We start from the raw sequence: 15,032 nt of genomic DNA, 5'->3' as shown, positions 1-15,032 counted from the left end.
AGACCCTCTCCCCCTCAGCATTCTTTAGAGGTTAGGGATGGGCTGGAGACAGGGTTGGGGGATGGGGCTGCTGCAGCAGCTGGAGGAGGGATGGGTGTGCAGGGGTTGATGGGCTCCCAGGAGCTGCTCTGGGCCGAGGGAGGTCCCCGCAGGGTGACTCCTAGGGCTCCAGCAGAAGCTACCAATGGCAGTTTTTGGGGGGCTTTTTAGCAAGGATTTCACAACAGGTTCTCAGCCTCTAGGAACACCCAGGGTGACCTCTGCCTGTATCCAGTCACCACTCTATACTGCTGCCAGCAAGGGGCACCCTAGCGTGTGTTTTTCCAGGAACCAGATCTTGGCCCTGACTCCAGCTAGCTTCAGGAGAAACCACCTTTGGGTCTGTGGACGCGTGCTGTGCCCAGGATCCCACGAGCCAGATCGCATCACCTGGCCCAGCCGGCACCCCACAGGCCCTGTGCGCAGACACAAGAAACAGGTCTCCCCTTGAGCTCTTGGAAGGAGACACCAGGGGCAGGGGTGATGAGCACACACTTCCTCCTCCGTTAAGGTGGCACCCAGCCCTGCAGTGAGGACTCCAGGACAGCCGGGCAAGTGGGAGTGTGCGGACATCGGAGGGCGGGCCTGGGTGGCCCTGAGGGGATGGCATGGCTGGGAGGCGGTGGGTCACCTGCCCTGAGGCCTGGCTGCGTCCAGTGGGCTACACACGTCCCCTGGAGCAGGCAGGTGTTCTGTGTAAGAGGTAGGGTCAGAGCACCCAAACCTCTGCTGTGGAGTCACATGGCCGGGGCCTCAAAGTGGCTAGTGCACCCTCCACGTGCGTCTCCCTGAACCAGGCCGCAAGGCGCGTTCTCACTCTTTGCACCATCAGTTACATTAATTGCTTAATTTATTTGGTCTGCTCCACGGCCCGGTTTGGGCCCACCACCCCCACTCCTGCGGGGACCACCAAGGCAGCACCAGCCGCACGATGCCGGCCTCCCTGCTGCCAGGAGCCCAGGGCGAGGGCCCGCACACTCCACACCTGAGCACAGCCGTGACAGCAAGGACTCTGGCCAGAGGCAACACCTAGTCCCACAGCTCATCAGGTCTATGTACAGCGTTTCACGTATCACCCCCACAGGTACAACACCAAGACAGTCTCAACGGCAACCGCCTTCTCCAGCATCACCCAGCCACCCCCACCCCCAGCACAACCACTCACACCGCAGTAAGGTCCCAAACCCACTCCTCACTTAGCAGATATGGTGCAGGGTCAGCCCACACCTCACATGCTGGGCCTGCCACCAGCCAGTGTCCTCCAGAGCCCGCCCCACACAAGCCCGGGCTCCTGGATGAAGCACACGTGAGCGTGCAAATGACAGCAGCCAGGACACCAGGGCTTTCGAGGGCGGGGCCTCTGCCTTCGGCCTGGGTGACTGCTTGTCGCTGGCAGGAAGGACGCGCCCACGAGTTCCCCGCCAGTCCAGAGCTCAGCGTGAGAACACAAGTGGAGGCTCCCCCTCGAGCCGATGGGGCCCCGGGGCCCAGGAGGCGAACAGAAACCAGCCCTGCTCCTGACTCCTGGCCGGACCCACCACAAACCGACCAGGAGGCGCTTTACAGCCCACTCCCTCAATGCTGCCCAGGGGAGGGCGGGACGCGCCAAGGCCAGGGAGCACTGCGGTAGCTTCCCGTCCTCGGACAGCCGCACTCTCTGCCACACTCCACGAGAAGTCCTCCTACACCGGCCGAACCAGAGGCGTCAGGGTCCGCCAGCGGTGCACCCGGGAGCCTGCCCAGCAGGTCCAGGGTGCGCTGGTTAGTGTTTGCAAGGGCCTCTGGGAATCCACTGCCAAGGCGCTCCCGAGTGGTCACAAGTAACAGACTCCTCCTGGCTCAGGGACCAGGCTTTGTTTTTCTTCACAGCTTCCAGGCGAGTGTTGGATTTACGGACAGTAACCGGGCTCCAGGACCTGTGGGGACGTTTCCCTGGTGCTGTGCCCGCTTGCCTCCGGGGACGTAGGAGGATGGCCAGTCCTGCTTCCGAATGAGCTGCCGATCCCCAGGAGGCGTGGCCGGCCCTGCCCGCAGCAGGGATGGGCGCAGAGGGGGCAGTGCTGGCTGGGGGAGGCCCCTGGAAGGGGGTTGGGCCAGGGCTAGGGAGGTGAGTCCCGGATCAGGCCGTACTGCACGCTCACGGTGTGGTCCAGCTCCTCCAGCTCTGCAGGCAGTGGGATGCCCAGCTCCCCCAGATACAGGGACAGCGCCTCAAAGCAGTCCTCCAGTTTGGAGAATGCCGGTCTAGAAAGAGGAGGAGGAGACAGGTGAGTTATGGGGGTGGGGGCGGGCAGTGAGGTGGCAAGGAAGGCACCCAGGCCTGTGGCTCCACCACTTCCTGGGTGTCTGACCTTGGGCAAGCCCTTAACCTTGGTGTGCCTCAGTGGGAAGCAGGGTCATATGGCTGCACAGGCTGCTGCAAAGATGAGCGGCGATAACACAGGGGGAGGTGGGTCTGGCTCGAAGGGACGGCTTGAAAATCAAGCCCAGGAGAAGAAAAGCCGCTTCCAGGTCTCAGAGAAAATGCAATCATTACAGGTGGGTTTGGACTAAGTGCCCTTTCAAAGATCCTTTCAGTCTTGAGACTGAAAGTCGTTTCCATATCGATGGGATCTGCCCCGGGTGGGGCTTCCCACAGTCTTGGCAGCTCACCCCAAGGAAAAAGAGAACGCCTGGCTCCTACTGCCCTGGAGACAGCTCAGGTCCATTCCCCCATCTCCTCCTCGATTTTGCTTAAACATCTTGTCACCTTCTTGGCAAGACCTACTCTGACCACCATCTTAAAGATGGTAACTTGCACCCTGAACAACCCTTTTTGCTTGGCTTGAGTCCTTTTTCCATAGTATCTGTTGCTTTCTCACATATTAAATATATGTTCTCATATACTAAAGATAATTTTAAAAATATTTCTTTAAAGGAAAAAATTGACTAATGCATAAAGATGCTCATTGTAATGCCTACTGTAAGCAGGAACTGGAAAACCCTGAACATCTGCACATGTATGTTCCTACAGTCTCCTAGTGAATTTCACAGTCAACAGAAATGATCATCTGGAATACTGTGTAGTGACAAAAATGCAAAGCAAAACGTCAGACTTTCCTCTGTTTAAGATAACTGTGTAAAAAAATGTGTTTGGACATGGACATGGGAACATGGAAACTTGAAGACAGTGTTAGCATGGTATATAGGTTTGGGTGAATTTCCTGCTGTTAAAGTTTAACGCTGTCTCTGGGTCACTTGCTACAACACCCCGGTCTCCCTCCCTGCCTACTGACATGTCAGGGTCGTCAGGTGGCTTCAGTGGTTGATGGCTACATCCATGAGCTCAAGGCTTTGACCACCCTGCGCCTGGGAAAAGCTTGGCGATGGCTGAGGACTAGGGCGAGCATCCCAGGACCATGCGGGCTGGACGAGGGGCGTGGACTCTGACCTGCTTTCAGGCTCCAGTCTGCAGCAGATGGCGGCCAGGGGGAAGAAGGCTGGGGGGCAGTCTGTGGGGACAAACTTCTCCCAGAAGAGTTTCACGTTGAGGCCGAAGTCCAGTGTTCGGGGCAGGCAATCAGGATCTGCATACACCTGCCCGATTATCTGCAGGTGGAAAGACAGTGGTCAGGGACGGTGCAGCCACGTGGTGGGGGAGGGGGGTGCTGGTGCAGGGACAGGACAGGAGGGATGGTCAGAAGTGGGAGGCAGGGGCTTCCCTCGTGCTCCAGTGGTTAAGAATCTGTCTGGCAATGCAGGGACACAGGTTCAATTCTGGTTAGGGAACTGAGATCCCATATGCTGGGGGGCAACCAAGCCTGTGTGCTGCAACCACTGAGTCTGCACGCTGCACCTCGAGGGAAGCCTGCGTGCTGTAACTAAGGCCAGACGCAGTCAAATAAACAGAAGAGGAAGGAGGTAAAAACCCAGCTGAGAGGGCTGCCCCATCCTGTCTCTCCGTATCTTGCTAATGCAGGCCTGTCTCCTGACTAGAGAATCTGGAGGAGCCTCAGTGCAGAAGCATGACGCCCCTGACCGGCCTCTGGAGGGGCGGCTTCCACACAGCCCCGCCCTGCCCTGTGCTGGAGTTCGGGCCCTGAGGAGGGAGGCACTGGATCTGATTCATGTCTGAAGCCCTCTGGTGCCAGCCCAGGGCTCTGCATAGAGTAGATGCTCAACTGATTTCTGTTAGACTGAACGATATTTTTAAAGCAGTGAGACTCGAACATGTCCACAGACCCGTGATAACCGACACGGCCCTCTGCTCCTGCTGACTTTGTGGCACTATGCATCCTAGGAGGAGGAGCACCCAGCCCAACTGGGGGGCCGGGCTGCCAGGCCTGCTGCCTCGGGCCTGGCCTCCGCGCTGGGCTCACCTCACAGAGGACGATCCCAAAAGAGAAGACATCCACCGTCTCATCGTAGCTCTTTCCTTCAGAAACACAGGAGAGCAGGCGGTCAGGTTTGGTCCCATCTCTGCTCCGCACTGCATCTGGAGCCAGGTCAGGCCAGAGCCAAGAGCCAGGGCTAGGAGAGGTTCTGTGGGGGTGCCTCTAAGGCTGTGGGGACAGGCCCCGTCTGAAAACCACCGCTCCTCAGTCAGCCTCAGAGAGGGCTCATGAAACAACACTGCCCAGGGTGAAGCCGCACGGGACAGTGAACGCGAACTGGCCAGGCTGCGCCTGGACTCTGGCACTGCCTCCTGTGCACTCTCTGACTAAAGACCTCAGAAATGGCCTCAGCGGGCCACTTATGCAGTCTCACGGCCCTGTCTGGCTCAGGAGGCCCGGCCAGCATCTGCAGCTGGTCTGCGCCTCAGCCACGAGGGGGCAGCACACCTCCGTTCTCAGCACGGAGCGAGAACAGGCAGTAAAGCGCCTGAGCGCTCAGCTACCCCTTGGGGCACAGGGGCCGCGGTCAGACCTCAGCGTGGGCCCAGGACGGGGTGCCAGCCAGCCTGCAGGGCTGATCTCAGGGAAGGAGGCGTCTTCGAGGTCCAGTCTGGCGCGGGATGAAAACCATGCGCCCCCGGCTCCGGGTACCTGGTCTACACACCCTGGGGCTCTGCTGCGAGACGCAGCCCTGCCTGCCCTCCGGGGTGTCAGGACTGACCGTTGAGCATCTCCGGGGCCATCCAGTAGGGGTTCCCCACCACCGTGTAGCGCTTCTTTCGGTCGTTCTTGCGTAAGGTGCGCTTCTTGGTGGTGGCCTTTTCCGTGGGGGGCTTCTTTCTCTCCTCGACGATGAGCCGTGACAGCCCGAAGTCAGCCACTACCACGGTCTTGTCCTGAGAGGACAAGGGTCAGGTCAGCCCTGGGGAGCGGGGGACAACGGGACGGAGACCGGACAGTCCCAAGAGAAGGAGAGAAGAGGTGTATGACCAAGGGGTGTCTTGACGAACGGGGCATGGTGTTTGTTTTCTCAGTCTGCGCTTTCTGCATGGCTGCTGCTGCTAAGTCGCTTCAGTCATGTACGAGGACCCCATGGACTGCAGCCCACCAGGCTCCTCCGTCCATGGGATTTTCCAGGCAACAGTACTGGAGTAGGGTGCCATTGCCTTCCCCAGACCTAGAGGGTGTTCTTAGCAGAGGCCCTGGGACCTGGAGAGTGGAACTCAGAGGCAGGACAGAGGATTTCGTTTTGCTTTTTTTCTCATCCTGCCTTGTTCTCAGAAAGATTTAAAGCTAGAACCAGGATAAGACAGAGAAAGACAAGATACAGGCCTTCCTTGGGGGTGGGGGACGAAGGGGAGATAAGCTCTTCCAATAGCTACAAGGCAGTCATGTGGAAAAGGGATTAAGGCTGTTTGGTGTGAGTCCAGAGGGCATGGCCAGGGCCAGTGAGTGGACACCCAGGAAGCCACACTGCAAGTCAACAGGAGTAACACTAGCGAGCCGAGCTGACTGGCAGGGGAGAGGGAGGCTGGCCCCAAACCCGTCCCTGTGAATTTAGTAGCTCTGGGGCCTCGGGCTGAGGATTCAGGTGCCACAGCTGCAAAATGGGGTCCTTGGGGAGCTGCTTGCCCCAACAAGGGGCAAAACCAGGAGAAGTGAAGGGCTCTACAAACAGCTGAAGAACTTCAAGTCCCTTCAAACCAGAGGATTTCACAGGCTGCTACTGGGAGGAGGTGGGGTTTGTCTGCATGTGCGGGGATCCCCCAGAAGACAGGAGCCCGAGGCGATACCTCTGATCTAAAGCCAGAGGGGCCAGGCAGTCTCGCTGGCAACAAGGGAGCCAGGAGGGCTGCCCTGGGGGCACGTACCAGCTTGATGAGGCAGTTGTGCGAGTTCAGATCCCGGTGGATGATACACATGGAATGTAAATAGGCCTGGAACCAGAGGTAGGAGCTGAGGCCCACGGCCAGTCGATCGGCTAGACACTGACTCTGAGACTCGGGGGCCCCAAAACCCGTTCTTCCCCCAGAACACCCCCCACCCCCCACACCAGCTTCAGAACCCAACCTGGACTCTAGGGCCCTCCTGCCGTCACTCCTCATCCCGGTGTCAGCAGAAGGCCGAGGGCTTCCCCTCTCCCTGCTGCCGTCTCCTGCCCAGCAGCCTCTGTTCGCCGATCCCAACCCAGGCGCTGCTCTGTCCTGAAGCTCCCAACCCTCCGGGCCCAGTGAGCGCCCCCCAACCTGTTTTACTCAGAGTTAGGCTACCCCCACCCAGTCTCTGGGTTTAGCCACCCTGGGTCCTTCCTGCTGTGAGAGGGGAAGTGGCCACCTCCTGGCCCAGCTGATCTGTGCTCCCAACACACACTTCCCTCTCTGTCCACACTTTCCCTGTGGTCTAGTGGTTAGCATTCAGCGCTCTCACTTAGAAAAAAAAAAATTTATTGGACTGTAGTTGATCTATAATGCTGTGTTAAGTTTCAGGCGTATTGCAGAGTGAATCAGTTACACATATACATATATCCACTGTTTTTCAGATTCTTTTCCCATACAGGTCATTACAAGGTACTGAGAAGACTTCCCTGTCCTATTCAGTACGTTCTTAATAGTGACCCATCTTATATATAGTAGTGTATATATGTCGATTTCAACCTCCCAATCCATCCCTCCCCCCTTGACAGCCATGAGTTTGTTTTCTACACCTGTGACTCTACTTCCCTTTTGTGAATAGGCTCATTTGTACCGTTGTTTTCGATTCCACACATAAGCGGTATCGTGATATTTGTCTCTCTGTGTCTGACTGACTTCGCTCAGTGTGACAATCTCTAGGTCCGTCCATAGCGGCGAATGGCCTTATTTAATCCTTTTCGTGGCTGAGTCACATGCCACTGTGTGGATGTACCACTTCTTATCTCAGCGCTCTGACTTTAACCTTTCCCTCTTCCTACCCTCATGTGTCCAGACTAGTCTATATTTGCTATTTCCCATTCCAGGCCTCCGCCTCTGGCTCTTGAGCCACCCTCCCACGCAGAACCACGCCCCGGCCCCTGCCACAACACCGGTTCCCTCCCTTGGGCTCCTGGAGCTGCTCACACGCCCATGGAACTCTTTCCAACCTGCCTGCCGCCCCTCCTCAGGGGGTGCCCACCCCTCTCCTGTACCACCTGCCCCCATGACGGTGCGTGCCTGCCTTTTCCTTCTGGCCTCCTCGATGTCAGCCCCTCTCTCATCACTGCTAACCCCTACTAAGCACCCACACACCAGCCTCAGCAGATGCCTGTCCAAGCTCCTCCCAGACCCACTCTGCTGGCAGGGATGTAGGCAGGACTCACCATTCCAGAGGCGATGCCTTTGGCAAACCTGACCTTCTGCTGCCAGGGGAACGGGTCCTGCAGGATGGAGGAAGGCCCGTCAGAGGCCGCTGGGCCTTGTTCTACTGGTGGTCCAGGCCCCGTGGGTCAATGTGATCCGCAGTAAACCCTCCCTGCCTGTGCCCAGTCCCACCCACCATGGCCCTTTGCAGGTAAGGCAGAGGGTCTCTCTGATCATTGTAGTTCCAGAGCAGTGGTGACATAGGGGCCCCACTGATGACCCCTTAAGGCTCTCAGGGACTCTGGGGGTACTGTGCTCACCACGCTGCGCAGGAAGTCCTTCAGCGTGCCCCCCTCGATATACTCCGTCAGCAGGTTAAGCTTCTTGTCCTTGTATAGTACGCCGATGAACTTGAGCACGTTGGGGTGGTCCAGGCTGCGCATCACCTTCACCTGCAGGGCAGGGAGGCCGCAAGGGCGGGGCCCGGTTTGTTCCTCACCCCCTCCCTCGGGGAGTCAGCGTGACACACGTGCCCTGCGTCTCCCCCTCCTGTCTCGGGTGCTGGGGAAGAAACCCCCAAGTGGATGGGGACAGCCTCCCAGGCCTCGCACTTGGGACCCTGCCTTTCTAAGAGCTATATCTGGGGAACTGGAGAGGCAGGGCCCCAGAGTTAGGTGGAAAACCAGGAGGGTGGCACCCTGTGGGGCAGCAGGGAAGGACACTAAGGTGCCAGGCTGGCCTGGCGGGGTGTCCAGCGTCGAGCTGCTCCAAAGCGTCTGTGCTCACCCCACACTCCACGAGCTCCGTGAAGCACAGCTCACTGTACCAGTTCGTGCTGTCCTCAGTGTTTTTTGTACAAATAATGTGCCTTCATTTACGGGGGGGCAGGGACATTCCTCTAATGGTCTGTTCTGCCTTAAGAAACCAATGACTCCAAACTAAGCTTCCTCTTCACATCTTTTTTTTTTGGTGCTGAAAGCTGGGATTGAAGTCATTCTTTAGTATCAATTTTCCTCTTTCAACAGTGACACAAACTCCTAGCCCCCACCCCGCTTCTTACCTCAGTTAGGAAAGTCTTCTGTGTCTCCTCATCACACCGGATCAGCTCCTTCATGACCATCACTTTGCCCGTGGCTTTGTGCGTCACCTAAAAGGAGGGTGACTGTCACTGGTGCAGAGAACAGAGGCCCTTCTGGGGAACTACGCGCAAATCTGTCGCTGGCCATCCCATGCCCTGGAGGACACGCTGACGTCATCGGCCGGATCAGACTGACAGTTCAAGTGCGGAACACAGCACGGGCCTCAGAAGGGAGCACACCTTCCTCCCCGGAGAGCTGGGCATGCACGGAGGAGAGGCGAGAACCCACAAAAGGGGCGTGTTGGGGGGAGGCGGGGGGAGGGGTGCTGCCAAGCCAAGCGGGGGTTCTGGTCATCTGACCCAGAAGCGTGTCTCTCGGGGAACAGGAGTCTGGGGGGCAAGAGGGTCAGTGCCACAGACATGCACCAGGGAGCTGAGGGGGTTGTGAGGAAGCTCTCCAGCCCCATGGCCCCGAAGGCTGAGACACACGGCTTACCTGACCCCCCCTCCCAGCTCTCAGCAGAGGAGGAGGAGGAGAGAGAGAGAGAGGTTAGTCCCTGAGACTGTTCAGCAGGGAGGCAGGAGCCACTCCCACACCGAGGCCTCTGGGCACCTAAGAAACACTCACTGACCAGAGATGGGGGGGCCACAGGCGACCTTGTCCCACCCGGGGCTCCAGGTCCCCCAAGCTCACACCAGCAGCAACGCTGCCTTCAGGTGGCCTGGGAGGGCAAGTGATGAAAATCCCCAGAGGAGGGTGAGAGGGCTCGGGGGCAGAGGGGCGGAGCTGGCGCTCACCTTGATGGCCTGCCCGAAGAAGCCCTTCCCCAGGACCTCGCCATGGATCAGGTCACAGGGCCGGAAGATCTGTTGCGAGCAGCTGCTGGAGCAGCGCAGGGACTCTGAGCGGCTGATGTCACGGCTGAGCAGGAGCGGCTCCTTGGGGGAGCTGGGGCCGGGGGACTTGGAGATGCTGTTACTGCGTCTGCAGAGGAGGAGGAGGGGGACAAGGGATGAGGGTGGGGACAGGGCAGCCCTCAGAGACCCAGCATGGAAGCCTGGAGGCAGGACTCTCAGGGCCACCCAGGTCTTTCCAACGTCTGCAGTCAGGGTGCTGGGACGGGGGAGGGGGACTCTGACATTGGACAGAGGTGTCGTCTGGGGGTGGCAGACATCCGGAGTCTATGTGAGCATGCGAAAATTACCCATAAGGTGGGAACCCTGAGCACCTCTCACCCAGAGCGACTAGACTCCACCAGCTGGCAGCAGTGTCGACGGATTGATGGGAATCCGCCACCTTCCACGTCTGCCTGATTTACGGCCCCGACTGGCTTAGAGCAACAGCCCACTACCACCCAAAACACGAGCAAAGGGGACATCTCTGTAGTACCTGCCTGTATTTCCTGAACTTTAATAAGTGCGTATGATTTTTAGGGCAAAAGAGCCACTATGTCTATGACATTTTTAAAGAGCAACCAATGGTTGGTGACTGTCACTCTGACTTCCTAAAGAAGGGACTTCTGGTCCCCCCTCGCGCATTCTGGTTTTCAACATCCTTATCTATGCTTATCTGTGCCCCTTGTCCAGTCTCGCCACCCTACGCTTCCCCCCACAGGCCTTGCCACCCTTTGGGATCCAGCACCGCTGCCTCCTGCCCAGCTCAGAGTTCAGTGGACAAAGCCTGACCCTCTGGCTTCTCCTGGAGAAGGAAATGGCCACCTACTTCAGTATTCTTGCCTGGAAAATCCCACGGACAGGGAAGCCTGGCAGGGAATAGTCCATGAGGTCACAAAGAGTCGGACATGACTTAGCAACTACACTCTGGTTTCTAGGGAAAGCTGGCAGACAGCTGGGTCAGATCACACGTGGGCCCTGGCTATGAACTGTAATCCTCGGGGGGCGCTGGGTCAGCACAATCCTCCTTGTCTGCCCCTGGCCAGCTGGCTCCCTTCCTAACTCTGCTGGCCTCAGAGAGCCAGCTCCACTTGTCTGAGAGCTGGGCGTGGGGCAGCACAGAGCCAGAGCGGGATGGGGCACCTCAGGGAGCGTCTCCTCAGCGTCCCCTCCAGGTTCTCCTTGGTGTCCAGGGGGCTGAGGGTGTGCGCGTGTCTGTCATTCTGCGTGCAGGGCGAGAGCCGTGCATCCAGCCGCAGCTGGTCCAGGCGCTGGGAGACGGGGTCATGTTCGATCAGGAGCTGCAGCGTCTGGCTTGTCTGGCTAATGGCGTCCTCCACCTGCGGCCGGGAGCGGCGTGAGGCGGGGCCTGCAGGGCGTCCCATCGTGGGCCACCCACCGTCAGGCCAGAGGACCAGAGCCTGCTGTGGCCTCTGGCGGCCGCTGGCCACACCGTGCCCTCTGCCCACAGCCTGGTACTCCCCAACATGGCCAGCCATCCCTGCTGCCCTGGGAACAAGCCAGGCTGACAGAGGGAGTCACCGGTGCTCACAGGCTCAGTGGCCAAAGAGGGTCTGTTAACGGTCCGCCCCCTCCCCACCACAGGACACCCAGTACCTCCTCCACGCGGAGCGTGCGCACGGGGGCCCCATTGATCTCCAGGATGCGGTCCCCGGGGTGGATGGCATTGCGGTTGTCAGGACTGATGTGCATCCGGTTGACCCTGGGCCGGACAAGAGAGGAGGCGGGGCAGAGGCCTCTTTAAAGACAGCCTGGCCCATTTCACTCGTGCAGGGAGGGCTCACCAGGCCCTGGGCCTCAACTGGCCCCCAAGGCCCAGGCCACTCAGGGAGAGGTCCCACCCCATCACCCAGAGGCCTAAGCCAGAAAGCTAGACGGCACTCCCTGCTTCGGGAGTTTCCTCGCAGCCCCCCAATCCTCAGGTCCTGAAGAAGGCTCCACCATCATGGTTACCAACACCCGTCTCTTGCTCCATGCATCAGCCTCCTAACTGGTCTCTGCACCTCTAGGCCTACCCCTCTCCTGTCCCACTTCCACAGCAGCGATGCTTCTAAAACGCTGACCTGGTCGTGTCACCTTGCTGCTTAAATCCCTCAAGACCCATTGGGTCCTCATGATCTAGGCTCTCTGTGACTTAACAGGCCCCTTCTGGCTACTCCCAACCACCCAGTCTATACCAGACACAGCCACAGACCCCCACTTCTGTCCTGAACACAGCTCCAGGCTTAGAGCAGACCTCACCTCCCTCTGACTTCCCAGCCCCAGGATCCCCCTCTGCTGTGAGCATCCAGCACCCGGCACACAGTAAGCACATGATCACCGTCTAAAGGGCTGGGAGCCACAGTGCCTCACGACTGGTATTAGATGGACAGACCCTTTCCCCATCCGGTCGCCGGCCTGGACACAGCATGGAGTCTCTACCTCTTTCTCCTCCTTCCTCCATTCACTCACTCAACCAATGGAACAACAATCCTTGTACACCCACTATGTGCCAGGCACTGCTCCAGGCCCTGGGTGTGCAGCAATGAACCGGACTAAGTTCCACAGGGAACACGTGAGGGGACAGGTGATAAACAGACATAACCAAGCCAGATAATTTCAAAGAGCAAACATGATGTGAAACTCGACCCGTGAAAGGTGAGCGGTTCTGGTGTTGGTATCTGGCGGGAAGCGGCCGCGGTGGCGGGTGAGGGCAGTCAGTGCCAGGGCCCAGGCATGGCGACAGCACACTGAGCCCAGGAGAAGAGACGCGATGTGAACGCGGGGGCTCCGAGGCCTGCTGTGTGCTCCGCTCCAGAATCCCCACCCCAGGCACTCACTCTCTCACTTGCACAGTGGTGGCGTAATTGGAGCAGGCACTCTCCACAGACACGGAGAAGCCCCGCCTGCCTTCGGTGGTGGCCGGCATGGAGATGTGTGTGACAGAGTAGGGCAGCTGGTCCTGGACGGATTCCGTGGACAGCCTCTCAAACATGGGTGCCAGCACCACCTCGTTGTGGCACTTCCCACTGCGGGGAGGAGCAGAAAGGGGGCTTAGATCCTGGAGCCCCACCTGGAAGCCCCCAGCAACGAGGAGCCTTCCAGCGGCAGAGCGCATGGCCCCATGTTCACTGCCCTGCCTGATCCCAGCTGGTCGCTCACAATGAGCAGCCTGGGTTCTCTGCCTCTGACTCAAGGTAAGAACTGGGCCTCAGCCTGACTTTTTTTGTCGACAGAGGCAGCTGGGCTGAGTGAGTTCTAAGGGGCCTTTGCCTTTAACATCCTGGGCTCCCCCTCCGAGAGTCCCCTCCCAGCCATCGTCTCCCTCTGGGAGGCCTGCAGGGCAGTATGCTTACTCTCCCAGTAGGTACGGGCAGAGGGCAGAGACGTTCATTATCTTGCTCACAGCTTTCAGAGCTGGTCAAGAGCCACCGCTGTGACAGCAATATAATCAGTGCACTGAGACCCCAGCAGTCCCCTGCCCGATCCACACTGACGCTTCCCCTTCCCGCTCAGCCACCCTTGTTGGGAAGGAGGGACACGGGGCCACCATCTTACCAGTAGAGGGTGGCATGCTGCACCAGGGCGTATGCATCCCCATCCTCGATGATCACCTTGCAGCTCATACAGGCGAAGCACTCTGGGTGGTACTTGTACTCCCCGGCCACCTGTGGGCAGGTGGCGAGAAGGGTGGGCAGATGCGGGGAGGAAATGAGTTGTCGCTGTTGCCGGAGTGGAGGGTGGCGTGGGTGAGGGGCCTCCCATCAGGGATCTACAGACCATCCCTGCCCAGTCATCGCTGACCTTTGCCCTCCCCGTCCCAGAGCTTCCAGAGAAAGGGCTGGATTGGTGCCTCTCTGTCATTTCTTTTTGTCAACACTGTGTGACCTGCAGAATCTTAGTTCTCCAACTAGGGACAGAATCCAGGCCCTTGGCAGTGAGAGCGATGAGTCCTAACCACTGGACCAGCAGGGAAGTCCCTCCCTGTCATTTCTGAGATTGTAAGAAAAAAACTCTTGGTCTCAGCCATGGGCACAGGCCCCCAGAAGTCATCATCCCCAGGAGGGAGGCTCACGCTCCCCTTTAGGGCCCCATCCCATCTCACCGTCTCCCCTCCTTGCCTGCCCAGCCCTCCCAACACTGGACTGTTAAGTCTCTGAGAGATGGATCATATCTGGCACCTAATAGGTCCTAAAAATTATCTGTTAAGTGACTGAATAAATAAAGGGAGAGGCCTCAGCTGACGGGAAGACAGAAGGTGGATGGCTACAGGGAACTGGAGGCACTGCCAATGAACTCTGACGACGGAGGGGGCAGAGATGGAGCGATGCACTCACCATGACGGGCCCCGTCATCAGCAGAGAGCATCCGTGGCAGAACTCCCCAAACTTCCCCCAGTAGTCCTTGTGGCAGTACAGCTTCCCATCTTTCTCATAGTACCAGTTGGTGAGGGAATCCTGGCATTCAGAACACCTGAAAAGCAAGGCAAGAACAGAAACCTAAACCTTTCTGGGTCTTGAAGTCCTTGGAGAATTTGATAATTTGATAAGAGCCAAGAAACCTCTTGGCTTTTGAATTGTGATGCTGGGGAAGACTCTTCAGAGTCCCTTGGACTGCAGAGAGATCAAACTGGTCAATCCTAAAGGAAATCAACCTTGAATATTCACTAGAAGGACTCATCCTGAAGCTGAAGCTCCAATACTTTGGCGACCTGATGCAAAGAGCCAACTCACTGGAAAAGACTTTCATGCTGGGGAAGATTGAGGGCAGGAGGAGAAGGGGGTGACAGAGAGGATGAGATGGTTGGATGGCATCACATATTCAATGAGCAAACTCTGGGAGATAGTGGAAGGCAGGGAAGCCTGGTGTGCTCCACTCCATGGGGTTGCAAAGAGCTGGACATGACTTAGTGACTGAGTAAGAAGCCTCTCCCCCAAAAATACACATATGAGGAAAATGTGCATATAATTTAGGTATGGGGTACATGTCATAGGACTGAAGCCCATTCATGCACCAGTTAAGAACTTCTAGTCAAGACCGATACCTCAATGAACCAAAGAAGCTCAGTGACCTCCACTCTTCATAACCTACCCATCTCCGACAGCATTACCTATGAGTATCCTTGAGAAAAACAGATCAAGTATATAGAAACAATCAGGCAAATCCAGAAAGCGGAGGTCATTCTATAAGACAACTGGTCTTTTCTCTTCTAAAAAGTTAAGGCACAGGGATTAAAGCCCAGAGACACAGAAACCCCCAAATACAACACCTAAACCTTGGATTTGATTCTGGATTGAAAATGACAACAGACAAGACTGACATTTTTGGAACTGA

The 15,032-nt window shown here is 57.7% G+C and overlaps 1 protein-coding gene across 2 annotated transcripts in view; it reads right to left on the bottom strand.

Annotated features, from left to right (window-relative positions):
* Positions 1–879: 879 nt before the first annotated feature.
* LIMK2 (LIM domain kinase 2) overlaps positions 880–15,032 on the bottom strand; it is a 52,192-nt gene continuing 38,039 nt past the window's right edge. For both annotated transcript variants that reach the window (XM_052654398.1, XM_052654399.1), the window contains 14 exons: positions 14,036–14,171; positions 13,257–13,366; positions 12,539–12,727; positions 11,316–11,421; positions 10,842–11,038; positions 9,603–9,789; positions 8,787–8,873; positions 8,047–8,178; positions 7,747–7,803; positions 6,284–6,349; positions 5,134–5,308; positions 4,398–4,453; positions 3,470–3,627; positions 880–2,283 (listed from right to left, as the gene is read on the bottom strand). In XM_052654398.1, the coding sequence (XP_052510358.1) occupies positions 2,139–2,283; positions 3,470–3,627; positions 4,398–4,453; positions 5,134–5,308; positions 6,284–6,349; positions 7,747–7,803; positions 8,047–8,178; positions 8,787–8,873; positions 9,603–9,789; positions 10,842–11,038; positions 11,316–11,421; positions 12,539–12,727; positions 13,257–13,366; positions 14,036–14,171 (1,801 nt within the window). In that variant the 3' untranslated portion in view covers positions 880–2,138. The remainder of the gene's footprint in view (positions 2,284–3,469; positions 3,628–4,397; positions 4,454–5,133; positions 5,309–6,283; positions 6,350–7,746; positions 7,804–8,046; positions 8,179–8,786; positions 8,874–9,602; positions 9,790–10,841; positions 11,039–11,315; positions 11,422–12,538; positions 12,728–13,256; positions 13,367–14,035; positions 14,172–15,032) is intronic.

This window comes from Budorcas taxicolor, chromosome 17 (assembly GCF_023091745.1).
Source record: "Budorcas taxicolor isolate Tak-1 chromosome 17, Takin1.1, whole genome shotgun sequence".
In the NCBI taxonomy this organism is placed as follows: domain Eukaryota; kingdom Metazoa; phylum Chordata; class Mammalia; order Artiodactyla; family Bovidae; genus Budorcas; species Budorcas taxicolor.
Note: the sequence above shows the minus strand (reverse complement) of the source record. Positions and strands in the feature narration are given on the sequence as shown.